This window comes from Cibotium barometz, chromosome 24 (assembly GCF_041138505.1).
Source record: "Cibotium barometz isolate CiBa-2024 chromosome 24, ASM4113850v1, whole genome shotgun sequence".
Lineage (NCBI taxonomy): Eukaryota > Viridiplantae > Streptophyta > Polypodiopsida > Cyatheales > Cibotiaceae > Cibotium > Cibotium barometz.
Genome location: NC_141069.1, coordinates 17,113,560 through 17,136,131, shown reverse-complemented (window position 1 = coordinate 17,136,131; position 22,572 = coordinate 17,113,560). Strand labels below are relative to the sequence as shown.

The 22,572-nt window shown below is 40.3% G+C and overlaps 1 protein-coding gene across 1 annotated transcript; it reads right to left on the bottom strand.

Moving 5' to 3' along the window:
* Positions 1–2,789: 2,789 nt before the first annotated feature.
* LOC147624955 (major pollen allergen Bet v 1-D/H-like) lies at positions 2,790–3,728 on the bottom strand. The gene is made up of 2 exons (XM_086818899.1): positions 3,453–3,728; positions 2,790–3,325 (listed from the first exon to the last, which is right to left on the bottom strand). The coding sequence occupies exons 1-2, from the start codon at positions 3,634–3,636 to the stop codon at positions 2,988–2,990; spliced, it is 522 nt and encodes a 173-aa protein (XP_086675025.1). The 5' UTR covers positions 3,637–3,728; the 3' UTR covers positions 2,790–2,987.
* Positions 3,729–22,572: the final 18,844 nt, after the last annotated feature.

Below are 22,572 nucleotides of genomic sequence, written 5' to 3'. Positions count from 1 at the left end.
CTGTTAACACTCCAAGTGGAAGAAACATACCTCCAACACTGTAGCTGACAATTCTGTCGCACCTGACCTTTAAAACCTGTATCCATAACTCTCCATTCACGTGATGGGACTACTACTCACACACCCCTACCCAATCACATGGCAACATCTTGTAAGCTCTTTGGTGTTAACTATGCCATTGAGCTCAAGAAATCTCTCCTGCCAAAACCTGACACCCCCAGCTAGCAAGCCTCCAAACCAACCAGTCACTTGTCCAGGTGGAACCAACCATCCACAACTCATCATACCAAAGCACAATTTGATGTCAATCATCTGCTCCAAAGTGCTGCTCCACTGGGACCTACCTTTACCCAATGAACGTGTACACTTGCCATGTATCCTATTCCCATCCTGCAATTGAGCAAGTACCTATGAACCTCAACAACCAAAATGCTCCCTCCTCCTCTTTTGCAACTAGTAGTATAAAAAAATGCAAAAATCCTTCTCTTAGAAAAAATGCCAAAACACCTTATGTGCAAGGGAGACTAAGGAGAATCAAAGCACCAATGTGCTTGAAATGGCTATGATAGCCATTTGGAGCCATACAAGGGAGAGTAAGGAGAATCAAAGCACCAATACGATTGAAATGGCTATGATAGCCATTTGGAGCGATATAAGAGAGAAAGGAGAATCAAAACACTTATGTGTGCTAAATGGCTATGATGTTAAAATGTAATGAGGGAAAAACTTCCCAGGAGGTCACCCATCCGAGTACTATCACTACACGAGTGCACTTAACTACATGCAGGCACCCCTTTCCAACATCCCCCCTTGGTGCTAACTTGTCCACTTAAGAATATGCGCCAGATGGCTATGGGTGTGCATGTGGGAGTTTTTGGATTTAAATGTACCTATAAGCTTACTAAAGTAGATGAAGCAATAAACTCACAGCAAACACGAGTTTAGTTAAGCAAAATAGACCTTGGATTTACACGTGTGTGAGTACCGTTCGACACATGGTATCATCGAATTGAAACTCAAAAATTGATTTGTTGGGCATGTCTTTCGAGACCGTACACGTGTGGTGATATGCCGATCGTACGATTGAGGTTTAACGTTTAGCCGAAAATAGAAACTACTATTTTTTTTTCAAAGCTAGTTTCTAGTGTTAGTGGAGAGAGAGAGAAAGAGAGAGGGAGGGAGATCGAGAGAGAGAGAGAGAGAGAGAGAGAGACTGAAGTTCTCTCTCTCTCTCTCTCGTGCGCGCGCACACACACACACACACATGCACCATCTCACAGATACATATATGCACATATACACAAGGCAAGACTTAGATGGCCATTTGGCACGCGATAAGGAGGTTATGTAGAATTTGTGATCTCCTATGAGCGCCAAAAGGCTCTACACTCTCTCTCTCTCTCTCTCTCTCTCTCTCTCACACACACACACACACACACACACACACACACACATAAATGCCCACACATAAAACCTTTTAAAATACATAAAAAATGTGTGTGTTTTTGTGTTTATGTGAAAGAGTGCCATTTGGAGTGCATAAAGTATTCTAAAGCAACTCATGCACCCCTGTGGAGCGCATAAAGTATTCTTCTCTATCCCCTTAGCCATTTTAGCACACACATGGTTTTCTTTCACACACACACACACACACACACACACACACACACAATCACCCACACAGACACACCTACATCACTATAAGTTGGTGTGTGTGTGTGTGTATGTGTGTATAAGATAGCCATTTGGAGCTATAAGAATATTCTAAAGCAACTCTACAGGAGCACAAGATACAAAGTCGATGGTCCATAGCCATTTAGCGTGCATACTACGTTCCAACATTGTTAAGGTCTAAATATCATGCCAAACGGCACTAGAATTCAGAGTATGTGTGTGTGTGTGTGTGTGTACATGCACACACACAAACATATACATACACACACACACACACACACACACACACAATTCATCATACTTTCTTTCAAGTTTTCTTCTTTGCTAGAACATTTAGCACACAAAATAAACTTTCCCTCTCATCATCTTCCTCATTCATCTTCTCTATCCACTTAGTCTTTTTAGCAGACATGGCTATCTTTCACACACACACACACACACACACACACCCTACATCACTATAAGTTTGTGTGTTTGGGTGGGTGTGTGTGTGGGTGGGTGGGTGGGTCGGTGTGTGTGTGTGCGTGTGTAAAAGATAGCCATTGGAAGCTATAAGAATATTCTAAAGCAACTTATGCACCCCTATGTGCACCAAATGGCTATCAAGAGGAAAGTGTTTTATTTGTAACACTTACTTCCTTTTTACTCTTCCCTTACATTCCAAAACTTAAGTTTTGAAAGTGATTTATTTCATTCAAAGTTCGCATTTGTTTGGATGCATTAATATGTGGAGAAATGCATGGAGGTTTGTGTGTAGTGTATGGAGATGATTCATACATGTAGGACCCCAAAACATCACTCCAAGAGGTGAGCCGGAAAATAGAAAAAGAAAAAGTTTCGTCTATCTAATGTTGTGCATGACTCTACGTCCCCGAAAATCTACGCAATGCAACATTATCCTCCCAATGTTGTGGGTAGAGCTATAGCCCTCTGATCAAGTGGGGAAGAGTGACATGCGAGCGAGCGTAGTGTAGCTAATGCAATGCATTGTTAATGTAAACACCCCATATTGCCACGTAGGATGGTAATTAAAGCAAGGAGCATACATACAAAGGCAACACTCTCGCCGAGCATGTACATATCCAAGCTTTGAAAAAAAAACGCACACACACATATGTATATAAACCTCTTTATTACTAATAAAAAGTTTCCCCCTCGATGAAGAAATACAAAAACGGCAGCGCCCAAAAAACCAAGATGGTAGTCCCTCCCGTTCGCTCAATCGTTTGCTCAAGAGCAGCCGACCTCATGAGAAGCCTTCGTATTTAAACAACCATTTGCCTAGGTAGAGAGAGGGGGGCCAGCTCCAAGATTCACTCCGTGTATAAGTCGCCGTGGGCGAGCAGGTATGCTTCCACTCCAGTGAAGCTGAGGGGCACCACCTCCTTAAGCGCCGCAGGGACGTGGGGCTGGTGCTTCTCGGACAGGGCCTCATATTCGAAGGACCAGTGCACCACGCATGTGCCGGGGTGCGCCCCTTCCTTCACCTTCACGGTGTACTTGTAGTGCTTCACCAGGACGCCCAGGAAGCCCCCTTCCACCACCTCCACCTTCAGCTTGAGGGCCTGGTGGTCCACCTCCTCCAGCCTCTCCTTGATGTGCAGCACCACGTGCTCCGGGTGCTTCTCTCGCGCAATGTGCTCAGCGTGGCCTGCGAGGAGCCATGAAAACTGTCATCAGTATTATCTAATTTACAATGATTCAATTCATTATGCAGCTAGCGCGAAGCTGCTTATTTAAATAAATCAATTCATTCATCGACCAGCCTGCATGCATACTCTTGTGGAAGTGGATGGTTCTCAGCGAGCCCGGCTGGAAGCCGCTGCCCGCGTACTCCACGCCCGCGATCACCTGCGGCAGAGCCTTGGGCAGGCAGTTATGGGCGTCCTCGAAGGCCCCGCGCCACAGCCTCTTGGCCGACACCTTGCACTCCACCTTGTCGCTGAACACCTCGATCGCCATTGCCGGGAGAGTTAACTAACTGCTGTGCAGGAATATTGCTAATAATTATTAACAATTATTAGCTCAAATTAAACAAGAAAGAGAGAGAGATAGAGAGTTACACGGGGATCCAGCCCACCTGCTTTTATACTGCAAGAGTTGCAACTCCATTCCATTTGTGATATCCACAAAAGTCCTCGTGGACCCCATTCCTTTCCGCCACGGCACCCATGAGCGTCCAATTACAAGAAGAAAAACCCGCAGGGCACGCCACTTCGATTTAAGACTTTCAGCAGCGCCTGCACAATGCTATCGGGATTCGGGATCGATACGATTACTTTTTCTTTTTCTTTTTTTTTTTGGGGGGGGGGGGGTCTTTGTGGTCGATACGATTACTACTTTTATTATTCAGGCGTACTCTAGGTACCAAGTTCTAGAAGACCATGGAATCACCTACTCTTCTTCTCTCCCATTCCTTTTGCCTTTCAAATCCCAAAAGTTGAACGCTGACCCTCCCCCTGCCATAGCTACCCTTGTACTCGACCGATATATATTATAATTCCTTCTTTTTAAACCAATATAGATATGTATTAATATACCAAAAGGCAGTTACATCTCAAATAACAACTTGACAACCCTCAAACCCCATTCAACATGTTACAAATCATATCCCATCTCTCATCTTCAAATACAAAAAGAAGAGTTTTCCAAGGAAGTCAAAAACCCCAGCTGAATGCATGCTTCCATCAGAGCCTCAGTAATACATCCTTTGGATGACTGATCCTCAAAAACATCCCCTTTCTCAAAAACATCCCCCTTCCTTGACCATACTTTGACCACAGGTCTTGCACGTGTTGGATTTTCAATGAAGGCTACATAAGTATATTTGATTTGTTTCACTTTCCTATACCATCTTCTGGTCCTTGGACCCAAACGTGACTGGTCTCTGCACCTTGGCTTCTGCACAGAGATGACCTGAATACACATCAACAAGGATAGGCTCAGCCTAGTATGCTTGAAGGGATCCTCTTCCAAGTAGTGTCAAGACATGGCAGCGTGCAAAACATGAATAATCTGTAGCATCCCTTCTTTATTCAGTTTATTGACTAAAAGTATAAACCAACACATATGTACACATTTATACATCAAACCGGTAGTATCCAACCTTGTATCACCTGTTTTCTAAAATAAGACACAATTTTTGGTATTCCATATTTCCCACAAACAATAGAATCTAATTATGTTAAAAATATCATCCACAATCTCCTCATTGTTTTTCCATCTCGCTAATACCTAGTCCCCCCAGTAAGCCTGCACACCAATACAGTTATAATACCAATCTACTAACTCTAGTCCAAGTGCTTCTGATAGTAGGGCAATCCTAAAAGGCATGTTTTTCATCTTCCAAAGCTGTTTTGCATCTAGGGCAACACCCATTAGTGAAGTTCCTTTACACCAGTTTACTCCCCAGAGGAAGGGCACCCATACAAACCCTCAAAGAAAGATTTGATCTTTAGTAGAAATTTCCAGTTTCTAGATCATTTTCCATCTTTTCCTCCAAGTGTTGGGCCCCAAACTTGTTCTCCAAATCCTATTACAATACATCACATTCTCCTCAGTCCTTCTTAAATCCCTATACAAGTCTTTAGTAGTCCCTTTATCCAATTTAGCCCCATTATACCATACCCAGTCGTTTAGCCAACAGGACTCATCAAAAGCAGTAGAATACCAGCTTTTCTGGACCTCATCCAGCACTACTCTAACCAAACGTCCCTCCCTGGAATTTAGATCAAACTCCTCAACTATTTGACCAAGGTCCTTCCATCCCAGTAAGGCCCTATCCCAGTAGGAGCCCAGTAGTCAGACAAACTCTTGAGACCTTTGTTGTTCAAGCTTTTAGCCGTTTTAGGATCCTCCAGAGCTAGGGGAGGGCTAAACTTATGTGACCACCAAATACCCAAGCCTTGTAAAGAATTCCCTGTGACTCTAGCAGCACAGCCATCCCAGAGCATTAACTCCAATATCTGTTTCCAGTTGGTACACAGCCTTTTGGCTAGAGAAGAGCTTGTAACCTTCAGAGGAGCATAAGAGAATATCTTATCTTTCCAGTCCTCCAGATCATGCCATTAACCTTCATAATATACCCCAGCATTTTCAACTAATTCTCTCAACATTTATGTCCACACTTTCTCCTAATGCAGACAGTTAGGGAGCAACAGTGCCATCCTTGCCTTAGTGTGAGAGGGCAAATGTAGAATGCCAAACCCGCCCTCCTCTTTGGGAACAGACAATCTGTCCCAAGCCACCAGGCTAAAGTCTTCTTATTAGAATTACCATTTCTCCATAAGAATTGTCTTATGGGTTTATTATCCTCTGCAATGTCCTTTGCCAAAGTCTAGCACAGGGCACAAAAACATAATGTAAGAAATTTAGTACTGCATTGCATAAGGTCGCTCTATCATGGAAAGAAACTCTGATTCCTTCCCATTTCTTCAATTTCAAATTAAACCTGTCCAAGGCCTAGTCTGTAAGTTGTTTGTTGGTCACATCTACATCAACAATTATGCCATTCAAAAGAATTTTAGAATGAGCTCCAAATGTAAGGGTATAGATGCAAGTTTCCATCCTCATGCCAAAGCCAAGTTTTTCCATAACCCTAGCTACAAAGGCCCAATGTATTCTGTTGTCATAGGCTTTCTCTAAGTCCAGCTACATAAGGATGCATTTCTGATTAGTCCTCTGAGCCAAATCTCTGCCCAACATTGCAGCATATATGTTATCATATATAGATTTGTCTTTTATAAATCCATATTGTCTTTTAGAGACAATCCTCTGCAACACAGGGGTAATCCTCATAGCAATTACCTTAGCCAAGATCTTATAGATGATAGTGACTAGAGTCATGGGTCTCCAATGATTAATCCTTTCACAGGTTGCTTGCTTAGGAATGAGCGTTATCAGCCCCTCCTTAAGATCTTTATCCAAGTTCCCTATTCTAAAAGCATCTCTACATACTCTCCCAACTAGATCCTTTAGAGAAGGCCTGAAAGCTATGAAAAATTCTATAGACAACCCATCCCATCCAGGTGACTTTTCCTTTCCCAATTTGTTTAAGGTGTCCCAGCATTCATCCACTCCAATATCTCTTTCTAGCCATCTAGCTTTGTCAGTGTCTATGCTATTACTTATTAATTCAAGCAACTTACTCTCAGCTTTAAAGCTTTTGGTAGACCAGTCCTCTTTCATGCTAGGAGTAGCTCTTAAAAAGTTCACCCACTTTTCAGCAATCAATTCTATACCCTCCATCTCTTGGCCATTCTCATCCAGAATTCTCCCCATCACCTCCTTGGTGATGGGGAGTCTATACCCTCCATCTCTTGGCCATTCTCATCCAGAATTCTCCCCATCACCTCCTTAGTGCCCTTCCCTTCAAGTAACTTAAATAGATACCTACAAAGATTCCTCTTATTGCTAAACAGTTACCATTTCTGCCTATTGTCTCCTTGCCTTGAACAATTCTCATCCTCTCCCTTTAGCTCTTCCTGACATTTCATATACGAAAAAATCTCATTTTTTGACAGCTTCCCAATCTGTCTTTTTTTTATGAAGATGGTTTAGAAGTTCACTCCACCTACCTCTTTGTTGTCTCTTTTCCTCAGTCCCCTCAATTTACCCCTCTAATTATCCCATGCATTTCATTAGAAAAAAGTCTCCATGATATGTACATGGGTAGAAATGGAGTACGCTACGAGTCACCAAAAATCCTGAACAAGTGGATGCTTTGGGTGTACTTCAACCTAGCGCACAAGCAAAGCAGAAGAAGGAGCTTCCATCGGACCCAAATGTGCCAAGATCATCGCGCAGACCTGGTACGCCCATTTCTTTACTTGAAGAATTGTTTTCCGACAGGAATTGGGAGCATAGAGAAAGAATGGGAAAAGAAAAAGAGACCAAGAAAAACCCATGGGACATAGTAAAAGAAATTCCAGTAGTTAAAATCTATCAGGATGACCCAATTAAAGAGGTGTATAGGGATGTGGTAGAAACCTACTATGCAACCACTAAGCACTCGAGCTTAGAGCTTCCAGTCACGCATACAATAACTGTAGAGCATCTAGAAGGTTTCACTAAGCGTGTTCATGATAGATGGGGGAACGACTTTAGAACCCTTGAATGGCCAGAGGTTAGGGAAATGACATGAAAAGGAAGGCCCCTTTTTACTGAGGTGTCTACCTTAGACACGGCACGTCCAGATGAATCTGCCTTTCGAGGAGAAACACTAGCACCACCATGGGCTAGAACCCCAAGTGTGGCTCGACCAACACCTTCCATACGAACAACTGCTAAAGGACCAGTCTTTCAATGATTGATCCTACGAGGAGACCCGGGGCTATTAGAGAATCTAGGGGAGAAGAAAGACCACGAGCAAGTGGATATGTACCTCCAAGAGAATCCCATAGACCAAGTGAACTGACATTTGAAGAGCCTAGATTTAGAGGCCGAGACTCATATAGGAGACATGACGATGAATATTCTAGAAAAGTGAGACCATCTGCACTGCAAAAGCTTGTCAAGAAGTATGACGGATCTGGTGACCCATATGACCATATAACAGCTTTTAAGCAAGCTATACATGCGGAGCAAATCACGGATATGCATACACAAATCGAAGGATTTGGCTTGACGCTAGAGAGTAAGTCTTTATCATGGTTTCAGACTTTAGAGCCTGAGGCAAAGCGATCTTTCGATGGGATGGAAAAAAGCTTTATAGCTGCGTTTTCAAAAATGGAAATTAAGCACAATGCGGTAGCTCAAATTTACGCCTTTAAGCAAAAAGATCAAGAATCGGTGCGAGATTGCATAAATAGGCTAAAGCAGTACATCAATCGATGCCCTGAAGATGGGAAGCCAAGCCAAGGAAGATTAATTTCTATCTTCCCGGAAGGCTTACGAAACAAGATGCTTCACGCTCACTTGTACACAAAGAAGCATGTCATCTTGAATGAGTGTTGCATGGATGCCATGGATTACAATGACAACTTTGACATGACTGGCATGGGAAACCAAGATAGTCATCCAGACGATAAACGTAGCTCTGGGAAGGGCTCTGACTCTAGTGTGCCACTAGTTAATCCAGATCAGATTGCCGAGATAGTATTGAAAAAGATGGGGCAATACTACAGACCTTCCTACCGACCCCAACCATCATACATGCATACTGTACCTACAGGCCCCTATGTCTGTGGAGGATGTGGAGGTAGCCATAAAACCGAGCAGTGCCCAACCTTCTCACCATTGGTTGGCAATCAACCAACAAAGAAGTGCTGCCAGCTTTGTAAATGGAACTACACACATGTGACTTCGGACTGCAATCACATTGCAAGGATACAAAGGGAACAAGCAGCCAACTCTGCACCTAGACAGCAAGTTGTGAACCATGAGAGAACCTTAGTTGCTCAAGAGCAAGCACGGCCGGTGCTAGGAGCTCAACCTCCTCCACCTGGCACAGCTTCCTTTAGATATGTGGAATATGAGAATCCTGAATTAGGAATGGTGATGGTTAGCTCTCAACCATGCTACATCGAAATGGAGCATCCTCTTGTCGAACCCTACTTTGAGAACCCAACCAGACCAAGCCTAGTTCATGACTTTAATGGAGACCCAAGCTCTTTGATGCTTATAGGATCTCAGCCAACCAAGACTCAAGGTTATCCAGGACCATGTCCTACAAAGAGGCTATACCCCATGCAACAAACAGGACCATGCTACGAATGTGGTGGACCACATTGGGCGAGAGAATGTCCAAACAAGAAACGACCCCTCTTAGCTAACATAGGCACAACATCTACGTTTCCACCTATAGAGAGGTTTTGCCAAGGGTGTAGCATTGACCATCTACCAAAGGATTTCTTGTTGAAGCCTGCGGATCCGGCAGCACAAAAAGCTAAAGCACCCCTCAACTATGTTAAAGTGATTCCATCACCCACGACATCTGAGGATTGCTTGTTGAAGCCTGCGGATCCGGCAGCACAAAAAGCTAAAGCACCCCTCAACTATGTTGAAGTGATTCCATCACCCATGACATCTGAGGAGGAGAACGAACTAGTGTCGCTAAGAGTAGTGACTAGAGCCCAAGCGCAAAAGAATGTCAAAGAGGTTGTTGAGAAACCCTTTGAGATTAAGGTTCTATCCAAAGATGGAAAAGAGAGAAAGAAATCAACTCGACGTAAACCACGCAGCAAGGGGAGTAAGAAGTCGAAGGAGCAGAAGAGCTCTGATGGAGGAAACTCTATCCCAAAAGAGCTAGAAGGAATGTTGAAAACGAAACAAATCGGAGAGAAAACTCAAAATGAGCAAAAGGGAAGAGCATCCGAGTCTGAGGAAAGCTCAGGAGGATCAATCCTTGTGGACAAGGTGTATGAGCCTTTAGATGCAGCGCTTCAAGCGTATAATATTAGGATCACAGCTCTGACCGAGCTGCCTAAGAAGCTACAAGAATATCCCAACCCTCGTGAAGAGACAATCAACTTGGCTATCCATAAGCAGTTGATTAGGGATACTCAGACTCTAATAGACGGCCCACCACCTATGTACACAAGAGGACCTACTTCTCTGAAGCCTAACTTAGAGACGATACCAGAAGCCACGCCAAGCATGGAAAAGGGAGGTGAAGTTGTATCTCTACATTTTCCAGAAATGCCTGAAGGAGATGATTTACCTCATACCAATGCAGACGAGTCAAAACCATTGACTACCGCAGATTTTGGAGATGAAATTCCTGAAATAGAGGAAGCAGTAGCAAGGGAGATGCATCTTCAATGAGTGTTGCATGGATACCATGGATTACAATGACAACTTTGACATGACTGGCATGGGAAACCAAGATAGTCATCCGGACGATAAATGTAGCTCTGGGAAGGGCTCTGACTCTAGTGTGCCACTAGTTAATCCAGATCAGATTGTCGAGATAGTATTGAAAAAGATGGGGCAATACTACAGACCTTCCTACCGACCCCAACCATCATACATGCATACTGTACCTACAGGCCCCTATGTCTGTGGAGGATGTGGAGGTAGCCATAAAACCGAGCAGTGCCCAACCTTCTCACCATTGGTTGGCAATCAACCAACAAAGAAGTGCTGCTAGCTTTGTAAATGGAACTACACACATGTGACTTCGGACTGCAATCACATTGCAAGGATACAAAGGGAACAAGCAGCCAACTCTACACCTAGACAGCAAGTTGTGAAGCATGAGAGAACCTTAGTTGCTCAAGAGCAAGCATGGCCGGTGCTAGGAGCTCAACCTCCTCCACCTGGCACAGCTTCCTTTAGATATGTGGAATATGAGAATCCTGAATTAGGAATGGTGATGGTTAGCTCTCAACCATGCTACATCGAAATGGAGCATCCTCTTGTCGAACCCTACTTTGAGAACCCAACCGGACCAAGCCTAGTTCATGACTTTAATGGAGACCCAAGCTCTTTGATGCTTATAGGATCTCAGCCAACCAAGACTCAAGGTTATCCAGGACCATGTCCTACAAAGAGACTATACCCCACGCAACAAACAGGACCATGCTACGAATGTGGTGGACCACATTGGGCGAGAGAATGTCCAAACAAGAAACGACCCCTCTTAGCTAACATAGGCACAATATCTACGTTTCCACCTATAGAGAGGTTTTGCCAAGGGTGTAGCATTGACCATCTACCAAAGGATTGCTTGTTGAAGCCTACGGATCCGGTAGCACAAAAAGCTAAAGCACCCCTCAACTATGTTGAAGTGATTCCATCACCCACGACATCTGAGGATTGCTTGTTGAAGCCTGCGGATCCGGCAGCACAAAAAGCTAAAGCACCCCTCAACTATGTTGAAGTGATTCCATCACCCACGACATCTGACGAGGAGAACGAACTAGTGTCGCTAAGAGTAGTGACTAGAGCCCAAGCGCAAAAGAATGTCAAAGAGGTTGTTGAGAAACCCTTTGAGATTAAGGTTCTATCCAAAGATGGAAAAGAGAGAAAGAAATCAACTCGACGTAAACCACGCAGTGCTCAAGGGGAGTAAGAAGTCGAAGGAGCAGAAGAGCTTTGATGGAGGAAACTCTATCCCAAAAGAGCTAGAAGGAATGTTGAAAATGAAACAAATCGGAGAGAAAACTCAAAATGAGCAAAAGGGAAGAACATCCGAGTCTGAGGAAAGCTCAGGAGGATCAGTCCTTGTGGACAAGGTGTATGAGCCTTTAGATGCAGCGCTTCAAGCGTATAATAGTAGGATCACAGCTCTGACCGAGTTGCCTAAGAAGCTGCAAGAATATCCCAACCCTCGTGAAGAGACAATCAACTTGGCTATCCATAAGCAGTTGATTAGGGATACTCAGACTCTAATAGACGGCCCACCACCTATGTACACAAGAGGACCTGCTTCTCTGAAGCCTAACTTAGAGACGATACCAGAAGCCACGCCAAGCATGGAAAAGGGAAGTGAAGTATCTCTACATTTCCCAGAAATGCCTGAAGGAGATGATTTACCTCATACCAATGCAGACGAGTCAAAACCATTGACTACCGCGGATTTTGGAGATGAAATTCCTGAAATAGAGGAAGCAGTAGCAAGGGAGATGTGGGAAGCGGTGCAAAAACAAGTTGAGGATCTAGCATCTTTTGACATGTCACCACCGTTATCTATAGTAGAATTCTCGAATCAAAGGGTTCAAGAATTAGATGCTTTATCTCTACCAGATGATGCTCAGACTGTTGTCTCAACTCGGAGCAACAAGCTCACATGCAAGACACTGCCCTCATATTTAGGACTATACGAGGCACATAGCCAAATCATGCGAGTACCATCAATGACACGACAACCTCATCAGGAACAAGACATAGGGAGTTTGCAAGCTTTAATGTCGGCACCAGTTACGTGTACCATTCCACTCGCAGATTTCTTAAAGCTTAGGCCAAGATTGTGGGGAGAAGTGGCTACACAATTAATTGAGCAAGGTTTGTGGAGCCAGAACATCTAGGTTAAGGAGTTGCTGAAGGCAAAGGCTTCTAAGATAATGCTTAAGCAAACAATTCCGGTTCCTGTGAACAAAGTTGGCAAGCATTGTGAGGACGATGAAGGAAATACTACGCTTCCTGTGGAGATCAACAAGATTGAATCTATAGCTATTCTAGATAGCGGAGCAGGGGTGAGTATAGCAACAAAAACTATATGGGAAATGTGGGGAAAACCTGCAATTAGAAGTACAAGGATGAGTTTGCAATTGGCAGACGAAAATCTAGAGAGTCCCATAGGATTGCTTGAGAACGTTAGAGTCGAGTCATGTGGCATTGAGTACGGACATACCTTTGCTATTGTAGACTTTGGCAAGAACACAAATTACAAAGTGATCCTAGGAAGGCCATTCATGTGCCAATTCAAAATGATTCAAGACTGGGGTTACAATTACTTGTACCTCAGACATGAGAATGTAACCACGAGGGTGAATGTGAAAAACCATGCTTATCGAGATGTGACGCACTCTCCTGTGGATGAGTTTGATTCCGCTTCTTCATAAGCATCGGGAGCAACTATGTCTGAAGGAAGAGCTGATCTATGGATCTGTGGAGCATCTTGTCGAGACTTGCAACGTGGAAATGTTACCATAGACAGAAGTGTGAGACGGATGAGGCGTATATCCCTATACCTTTTCCTGAGAACTTGATAGATCCCTTAGAATGGAACCATGTTGTAGCTACCATAGACACTTGTGCATTACCAAGGCAAACACAGTTCTGTGATCCAGATGGGTATGACATTATTCCCGTAAGAATGCTAAGACCAATCTATGCAGAGGAACCTCAAGAAGCCCTTAGGTATGAAGCAAACAAATCATTATTGCTAGGAGATATGGTATCTATAGAGGAAGTATCCCCTCTTGAGTACAGCTCAGCTCTGACGAAGGAGATGAGGATAGATGCTTAGAATCCTCTGATGGGAAGGATTCTGATGAGACGATGCCATAGTCCTTGAATCAGAGTTAGAAAAGATAAGATTGTTGTTAAAGGACAGAGAAGTCTTGCTGAGTATTCCTAGTGACAAACCGAAACGTAAGTTTTGCAAGAGTCACCGGAAGTTCCGCAAACAGAAAGTCAAGGAAAAGAGACAACACAACAAAAAGAAAGAGAATATGTGGATAAAGAGGACTTTATTCCACCTCCAACCTTTGTAGGTAAGAACGAGTACTTGTACTACTTGGGAGCTGATGATTGCATCAAAGACGAGATGAAACGGAGATACGGCTTTCAATTAGTGCAAAAGCTAAACGAGAAGGAAGAGTGACAACCCAAAGAAGAAGAGGAAATGGAAACCGAAGCTAAAATCTAAGGCTTTAGTGCATTCAGTCAAGACTGAACAAAGCACCATGTGACGAGAGTGGAGCGTAAAGCTCTAGTGCAAGAATGGAAGAGAATGCTAAAAGCAGCATGGTTTTCCATGAGTGATGACTCAAAGGAAGAAGAGGATACCACAAATATCCCCTCAAACTTCAAGAAATTCACCGTACAAGATCGGAAAATAGTCTTGCAACAACCTATTCGACAGAAACCTGAGGAACCAGGAGTTTTCTATGATGGCCCTGAGGACGCCAAGAAAATAGACCTGGCAGAACCAAGCGAAGAGCCACGTAACGTGTGGATTGCCACATAGACTTAACCCAAGCGGAGGAAGAATCGCTAATCTCTACTCTGAGAGAGTATCGAGATATATTTGCTTGGAGTTACAAAGACCTTAAGGGGGTAGATCCAAAGATCTGCCAACATTCAATTCCCATGCGAGAGGATGCCAAGCCGTCTAAGCAGCGTCCTTACACGTATAACGATAATTTTACCAAAAAGATCAAAGAAGAGATTGATAAGCTGTTAGCGGCTGAATTTATTTATGAGATTGAACATACAGAATGGGTCTCACCGATTGTGGTAGTACCTAAAAAGAATGGAAAACTACGAGTATGTGTCAATCTAAAGAAAGTAAATGTTGCTACTGTCCAGGACCACTATCCGCTTCCACTCACACTGATCATGTATTAGAGAGGGTAGCTTACAGTTTTCTTGATGGATTTTCGGGCTACAACCAGGTATCTATTGATCCCAAGGATCAACACAAAATCGCATTTGCTATAGAATGGGGAGTGTTTGCATATAGAGTCATGCCTTTTGGTTTGACTAACGCTCCAGCCACCTTTCAAAGGTTGATGAGCCATGCGTTCAAAGAATACCTGCGATTATTTCTTGAAATATTCATGGATGACTTGTGTGTGCATTCCATAAACAGAGAAGAACACATAGAGCATCTCAAAAATATCTTTGAGAAATGCAGAGTGTATCACATATGCCTTAACCCTGATAAATGCAAGTTTATGGTTAGGCAAGGGAAGATTTTAGGCCACATTGTGTCTAGGAATGGTATATCCACGGATGCGGAAAAGATAGCTGTTATTGTTGAGCTACCTAGACCTTACAATGCAAAAGGGGTACAAGTTTTCATGGGTCATTGCGGCTACTATCATAGATTTATCTACATGTACGCTGAAATAGCACGGCCATTATACGCATTCCTTGTTGTATTTGAATGGACAGAGGATTGTGAAGAAGCATTTGAGAAGCTCAAGAAAGCATTAGTGACGGCACCTATTCTCAGGCCGCCGGATTGGGATAATTTATTCCACGTACATATAGATGCTTCGGATTTTGCAATTGGCTGTATTTTAGCTCAACCAGGCACGAGAACAAAATGGACTTTCCAATCTCATATGATGATCCCATTTTTACATTGATGTAATGTGCCCAATACATAATGCGTATAGCATTCATTCTTATGCTCATTCCCAAATGCAACTCTGACTGTGAATAATCTTGATTTTGAGTGAGATTTACAGGCATTAACCAAGGGTTAAATGCAAAATGATGATTTTCACAAATTTATCAGCATAGTTTTACCAAAAATTACATTAAATCAATGGTAACCAATTTGTACGAGGAATGGTTGGAGTATTAAACCAACTCCGAATTGCAATATGAAGTTATAGGGATCTGTATCAGATACCTAATGGTTAATTTGAACCCTCAATTGCACCAAAATATAGTGATTAGCACTGATTAATCCACTAATTAGCAAATTAATCCACTATTTTGTGTGCAAAAAACAGAGTATGTGGGGAGTCCAGATCTGGTGCCTTAGACTTCAAATGAGCTTAAATGCTTCCAAGGCCATCAATAGCAATGAGTCTAGTAGAGGATTAAGCCAAGAAACACAAGATTTGACCAAATATTGAAAGCTTAATCTCTGTTTTACCAAAGTCACCTCTGCAGATTTCATGAAGAGCTTGGATCTCACTGTAGACTTGATGAAATTGAATTCTGACTTCACCAGATTGTAGAGCATGCTTGAAAACCCCTGGAGCTATGAGGAATTAGACCAATTTGATTTGGAGCAGCATGTCAAATTTTCTCAAAAAAAACACGCCTGCAAATCGGGCTGCCGCCGGCGTTCTGCACTGATTTGCTTCAATTCCTTTGAGGTGAGTGTAGTCCCCTGAGTCTAGTTTGAGTACCTAAAAGGGCTTGGGCTAATTTGATGTGTGCAAGGAGAGGGAGCTCCTCAACTGGCTGGGGGTACAGAGGTGAGTTGAAAAATAACTAAAAATTTAATTAATTCCTAATTATCTACTAATCCTAATTAATTAGATAATGGGCTCATAAACCTAATGGATTCTAGGCATGGCTTTGATACCATGTTGAAATTAGAGCAATGTGATGAGCTATGGTGGATCAAATACTAGAATCAACATCATTAATAAATTGATTAGCAAATAATTAAGATGTAATTTAAGACGTAATTAGTGAGTAATTAGCAAATAACTTAATGTAGGAATGGATAATCAAAAACTAGCAAATTCTCATTAGGCCAATGCCTCAATTTATAGAGTTTACATATCCAAGCATCTAATCCCACTAATTTCTCCTTGATTCACTCCACCTCTCCGAGAATATCTCCACCTCTTTTGCTTGATTCTCTCCACCTCTTCACTTTTCCCAAGATATCTCCCAGAATATCTCCACACTTCCTGAATCTTCTCATGCTACCCTTTATTCTCTCCTAGTAGATTCTTCTCACCTTTTCACAGGTTCTTTCACATTTACACATCCTCTTTTACAGCCTCTAACCAAGGGCTTATTCCCGCACACACCCTATTTACTTGTATTTTCAACAAAAGCCCATAAGATAGACTTAGGCTTTGGCCAAAACAATGTGCTTAGATGGGTTTAATTTTTGGATTGTACGAGCCAAATCTTTACACCATTTATCAAGCAATCAAATGCCTCTAAACTTACTATCATTTGATTATCTCTTTTGTCAATATTTGCCATTCGATTGCAACGAAGATGTGTTCGTTTTTTATTGAAGATATTACCTTGTCAAGGTGTAAGGGTATGAATATTATAATTTAATTTGGATAGACTCAATTATCTCAACAGTGAAAATCTTTTATACATCATATTCAATAAATTTGATGAAACTTAGCATTGACAATATAATCGCTCTTTTATTTTTTTGGTTGAACTTCTGAGATATTGGAGCGTTTGTCTATGAAGGTTAAAGACCATCCATATCATGGATGAATTTATGTTGTTGTTGGCACATAATATATTTTTTTAAAATTTTGAATGTCCATTAACCATACATTTTGTTTTCAACAGGATATGTTGAAGCATATAGCTTTGATTTCAAGTGTACAGAAAACTTACTATTGAGGTGGCACCAATCATTGGTGACTCATGTACCTAGAAGCAAAAGAGTTCCACCACCCCCAGATACAATAAGGAAACAAAGAAGAGTATTGATACTTGAACTCAATGGTGTTTTACTTAAGACCATTGAGATGCAACATGGTGATGTATGTCTAGACTGGGCCAAACATATGCATCTTGTGGAAGAGAATACAAGTGTTTGGCATTTGATTCGCAAAGATGCATTCACTTTCCTTGATTTTTGTATGCAATGGTTTGAGGTATGGATCTGGAGTACTAATAGACTACAAAGGACTCAATGCATTCTTGAGTTGTGCTTTCCTCGACACCATCAAAAGTTTAAGGTCGTAGCAGGGCAGGCAGCATGTCAAAAGATGAATCTTCTAATTGGATATCGATTTGTATACCACAAAAACTTGGATGTAGCATGGAGAATTTTTCATGACCTGGATGGAAATAACACGCTAATTTTTTATGATACCCTCGACAATGTAATGTGGAATATGCCCGGAACCTACTTGATTTTTCCAAAGATGTGGAATCAAAATATAGAGGAGCTTCAAAGTTTTTTAGAGACAACAATCAGCGCATGGTTACTTGGTTGGATTTATGCAAAGAACAAACAGGAGTATACTTGCAACACTTTAGTAAATGAAGCAGCTTATGATAGAGAAACTTTGTATGTATTGGAGCAATACATGAGAAAACGCTATGTTTGAGATACAATTTGTACTCAATTATTATCTTGACAAAGTGTCTATTATCTACGAAGAGTGCACCAACAAATAGATGTTAGCTCAAACTACACAAAAATACCAAGTTTCCAACCAATCCTATAAGAAATGGGACTCGAATAATTCCCAAAATTCCTAAATTTGTCTTTGAGTGAATGCCCTCTAGATTACTACACCAGCCCCATCATGCTTCCCCTTCCCATGAACTACTGAAACCAAGATTAATCCACTCCATCTCTAGACTATAAGTTTGTAATATCTTGCAAACAAAGTAAAAAGTTCTCTTTACTTTAAATTTTGATATCTAGCATGGCTAAACCACACCCGATGTCACTTCAATTTAGTCCCTTGATCTTATATAGCGACCTATCATGTTGGAGAAAGCATTCTTGGAAAAATAGCATATCTTGTACCTTACCTTGTGATACATAGAAATGGATAGTCTTATTCACATCACCTAATGCCAGTTAGTAATATGAAATGTGAACCAATATAGTGATTTGGTTTGAGTACTAATATATTGATTATATCTCATTTTGCACTTTAAACAAATAATATTCCATGAAGTCAATGACCAAGACCATCGTATCACTTGGAAACCTTGATAGACATTCCCTAAATTATTGAGCGTGTCACCTATAGAAGAAGTTATGATTGATAAAGCTATTGAATTGTGCTTTGAACAAGGAAAGTAGATCCATCCATGCATGCCAACTTTTACACTATAAGATCCTTCCTTTTCTTGTTATTCCCCTCCTTATCAACTTTGCCAGTCTCGATGTCCTCAAAAACGTTGACAAAGACCTTTAAATACTTTTCTCATTCTCTTGTAGACATAACGCCATCCTTTAAACACCACACTAGCCACACTTTCCCATCAAACATTTATGTGCATGAAACATAGATGTAATGTGCTTGGGACAATATGGATTCCCAAGTTTTTATGACACTCTTATATGCATATTCAACCAAGTAACCCTAATAAGTATATGTGCATGCTAGCCCATGGAACCCAAATAATTGTTGTCACATTTAATTGACTGCATCCTTGAGAAACATCATATGCACATGTGCAACATAGCAACAAGTGTACTGAAATCTCAACTTGCACACAAAATATAGCTTTAGGCCCCAAAAACATTATACAACGATCTCTAACTCTAGATAGCACTCTCGGAATGTTGTATTAACTTACCAAAACAATAGGAAGCATGATGAAGGAAAATTTGTATAAAGCTTCGAAGTAGTTAAAATCATTGTGGCCAATGAAGCACTGTAATATACTGCTTTAAATCAGTTAAAGTACTAACAACCAATGAAGCATTGTTAAAATAAATGACAACCAATCAAGCACTTAGAAGCTATAGAGTGCCTTAAATTAATTAAAAGCACAATGAAGCACTTACAAGAAATATACTGCTTTAAAGTAGTTAAAATCATTAAGAACTAATGAATACTACTTTACAATAATTCAAAGCACTCATAACAAGTGAATATTTCTTTAAAGTGTTAAAAGCATTTATAACTATAATGAATACTACTTTAAAGTAACCAATGGACTCCATTGATAACTAACCAGTGAATATTGCTTTAAAGGAGATAAAAGCATTGATAACTAATAAATATTGCTTTAAAGTAGTTAAAAGCACTTACACCAAATACTACTTTAAAGTAGTGACAACTAGTGAAACAGCGTAAAGCACTTAAAAGTAATATACTGCTTCCTTTAAACTAGCTAAAAGTTCTAATAACTAGTGAATATTAATATAATAAAAGCATTAACTAGTAAATATAAATACTACTTTAAAGTAGTTAAAAGCATTGATAACCAATAAGTACTACTTATAAGTAGTTAAAACACTGACCACTAAAACACTATAAAGCACTTAAAATTAATATACTTCATATACTAATGAAAACACTGACAGCAACCAATGAAACATTGTCAATCACTTAAAAGTAATACACTACTATAAAGAAGTTTAAAGTTCACACAACTAATGAAGCAATTGAAAGCGCTTTAAATCTGTGTGAACTCCTTTAAAAAGTAGTGAACCACTATAAAGCACACAAAAGCACTTAAACATTATGATGTGCAAACTGCTTTCAAGCTGCTTTAAAAAACATTCAAATAGCAAGGAAACACATTTGTAGTACTTTGAAGCACTAGGAAAAGTGAAGCACTATAAAATAAAACACAAAAAAGCAGAGAGACTTGAACATCTTTCTTGTTTGGAGAGACTCGTGTCTCTGACGCCTAAAAGGAAAACACAAGGCCCCTAACCTCATGTGTGATTTTGCTAGTACATGGTTGTCTTTGACATGTGGATAAGGGAAATATTCCATCCTTTTCAAAAAGGATAGATGGGATTTTGCTGAATAAAAGTTTCTTTGATAAGAATCCCTAATACCTTTGCAGCCTTAGCAACATTGAGATCTTCTCTTTTATTACCAACTAGCATCATGATAACTAATCTCTTCAAGAAGAGCTCATTCGATGGACCATTAAATCTTCACTTGTGTTAAAGTGTTGCAAATGTTTTGTTTGATGCATGTGAAAGAGTGTGTGCATTTATGTGTGGTGCATGCATAAGATTGTGTATGTGTGTGTGTGGCATATCTTTATAAAATCTATGTAAACTATTATAAAATCCCAATTCTTAATATTCTTCATTTGTCCTTCAAGACAACGTACAAAATTCTTTCCTATGAAAAGAAATGTAAGCAAATTATTTGAGAGTAGAGAGAAGGGCAAGACCACCCGCTATAAACATTGGCAGCGGCGGCAAACAAAATAGCTAATATTTCCTGAAAACAAGAAAAATTTGGCATATTTCAAAGATTCCATAAAAAGGTTCACTTTTTACCTCTTTTTAAAAAGAGGTCTACGCATGCGTATAACATTGCCAAAAAGACTTGGTTTTGCTTACTTTTTGAGATTATAATTGAAAATCTAATAATAAGTTTTCAAAAAACATCCCAAAATAGAGACAATGTTTATTATTGCCATCTTCAATCCAAAAAGAAATTGATACAACTATAAAAAGAAGCTATTTTCTAAACATATAGCTTATGGAATTGTTATGGTTCCTCATAATCATTGCTATGTATACCAACACCATCACTAGTTGATGTGCCTTTCCCTGAGAAGGTAGATGAGACATCCTCTTCATTTTTTCTTCTATGTGTACACTTGAAGCTTAGACTCCTTGGGTCATCTGCCATGTTAACATGATTGAGGATGTGCTATAGAGTGCAACTATAAAAAGCTATCTATTTATATAAATATATTACAAAAGTGTTATCTTGATATAGTTATTATATTTATTACAAAATCCTATTTTTGCTCTTGGTGAGAGTAGCATTAAAATCCATTTTGAAGCTCTTGAGTATCATAATTTCTTAATTGATAATATTATGTATAGATTAATTTTAAAATATCATGAATAATCTATTTCAAAGTTATCTAATTTTAAAAAATAATTGCCCAATAATTTTTAAAGAAGATGTGTCCTTAATGTGACAAAAAGGGGTTAAGATGGTAATTTTAGTTATTAAATGAGTTTAGAAAGCATGAAAAAACTCTCTTTAAGAAACAAAAAATTATACTTTCCAAAATACTTTCTTGTAAAATATTAGGCAGGGATTTGGGTTCGAATCCTATTGGTTACTACACATGGTAAGGATCTTTTAGCTACAGAATTTGCAGCCAACTTAATGCAAAGTAACAACTTCTCAACAAACTAAGAGTTGATGTTTTGCAACAATTTGATACAAAACATCTTTTATGAAAAAATGATATTTTGCATCAAGTTGATGCAAAACATAAACTTTATATGTAAAACATCAAGTTTCTATGCAAGAGATCAACTTTTTTGCAAAACTCAATGTTTTGCATCAATGTTATGAAAAACATTAACTTTTCCACAAAAGATGTTTTGCATCATTAATGCAAAACATCAAGTTTTATGGAAAAGTTACTCTTTTTGCATCATCTTGATGCAAAACATCAACTTTTCCATAAAGCTTGATGTTTTGCATCAACTTTGATGCAAAACATCAGCTTTACCACAAAACTTGATGTTTTGCATCAAGTTTCAAATGCTTGAGAAGAAAGTTGGAGGATCGGAGGTTGATTTTCACAAACGGCCTGTTTTAGCAATTCTCTTCATGATTGCATGCTCAGGATGACTTATTCCACACATTTTGAGTACCAAAACAACTATGTTTCGATACGATATGCAGAAGTCACAGAGCTATTTGCTGATGTTGTTTCGATGCGATATGGAGACGTCATAGAGCTATTTGGTGCATCAGCAAATAGCTCTATGATGTCTGCATATCGCATCGAAACATAGTTGTGTTGGTACTCAAAATTTGTGGAATAGGTCGTCTAAGCATGAGCAAAGTGCTATGTGACGTCTGCATA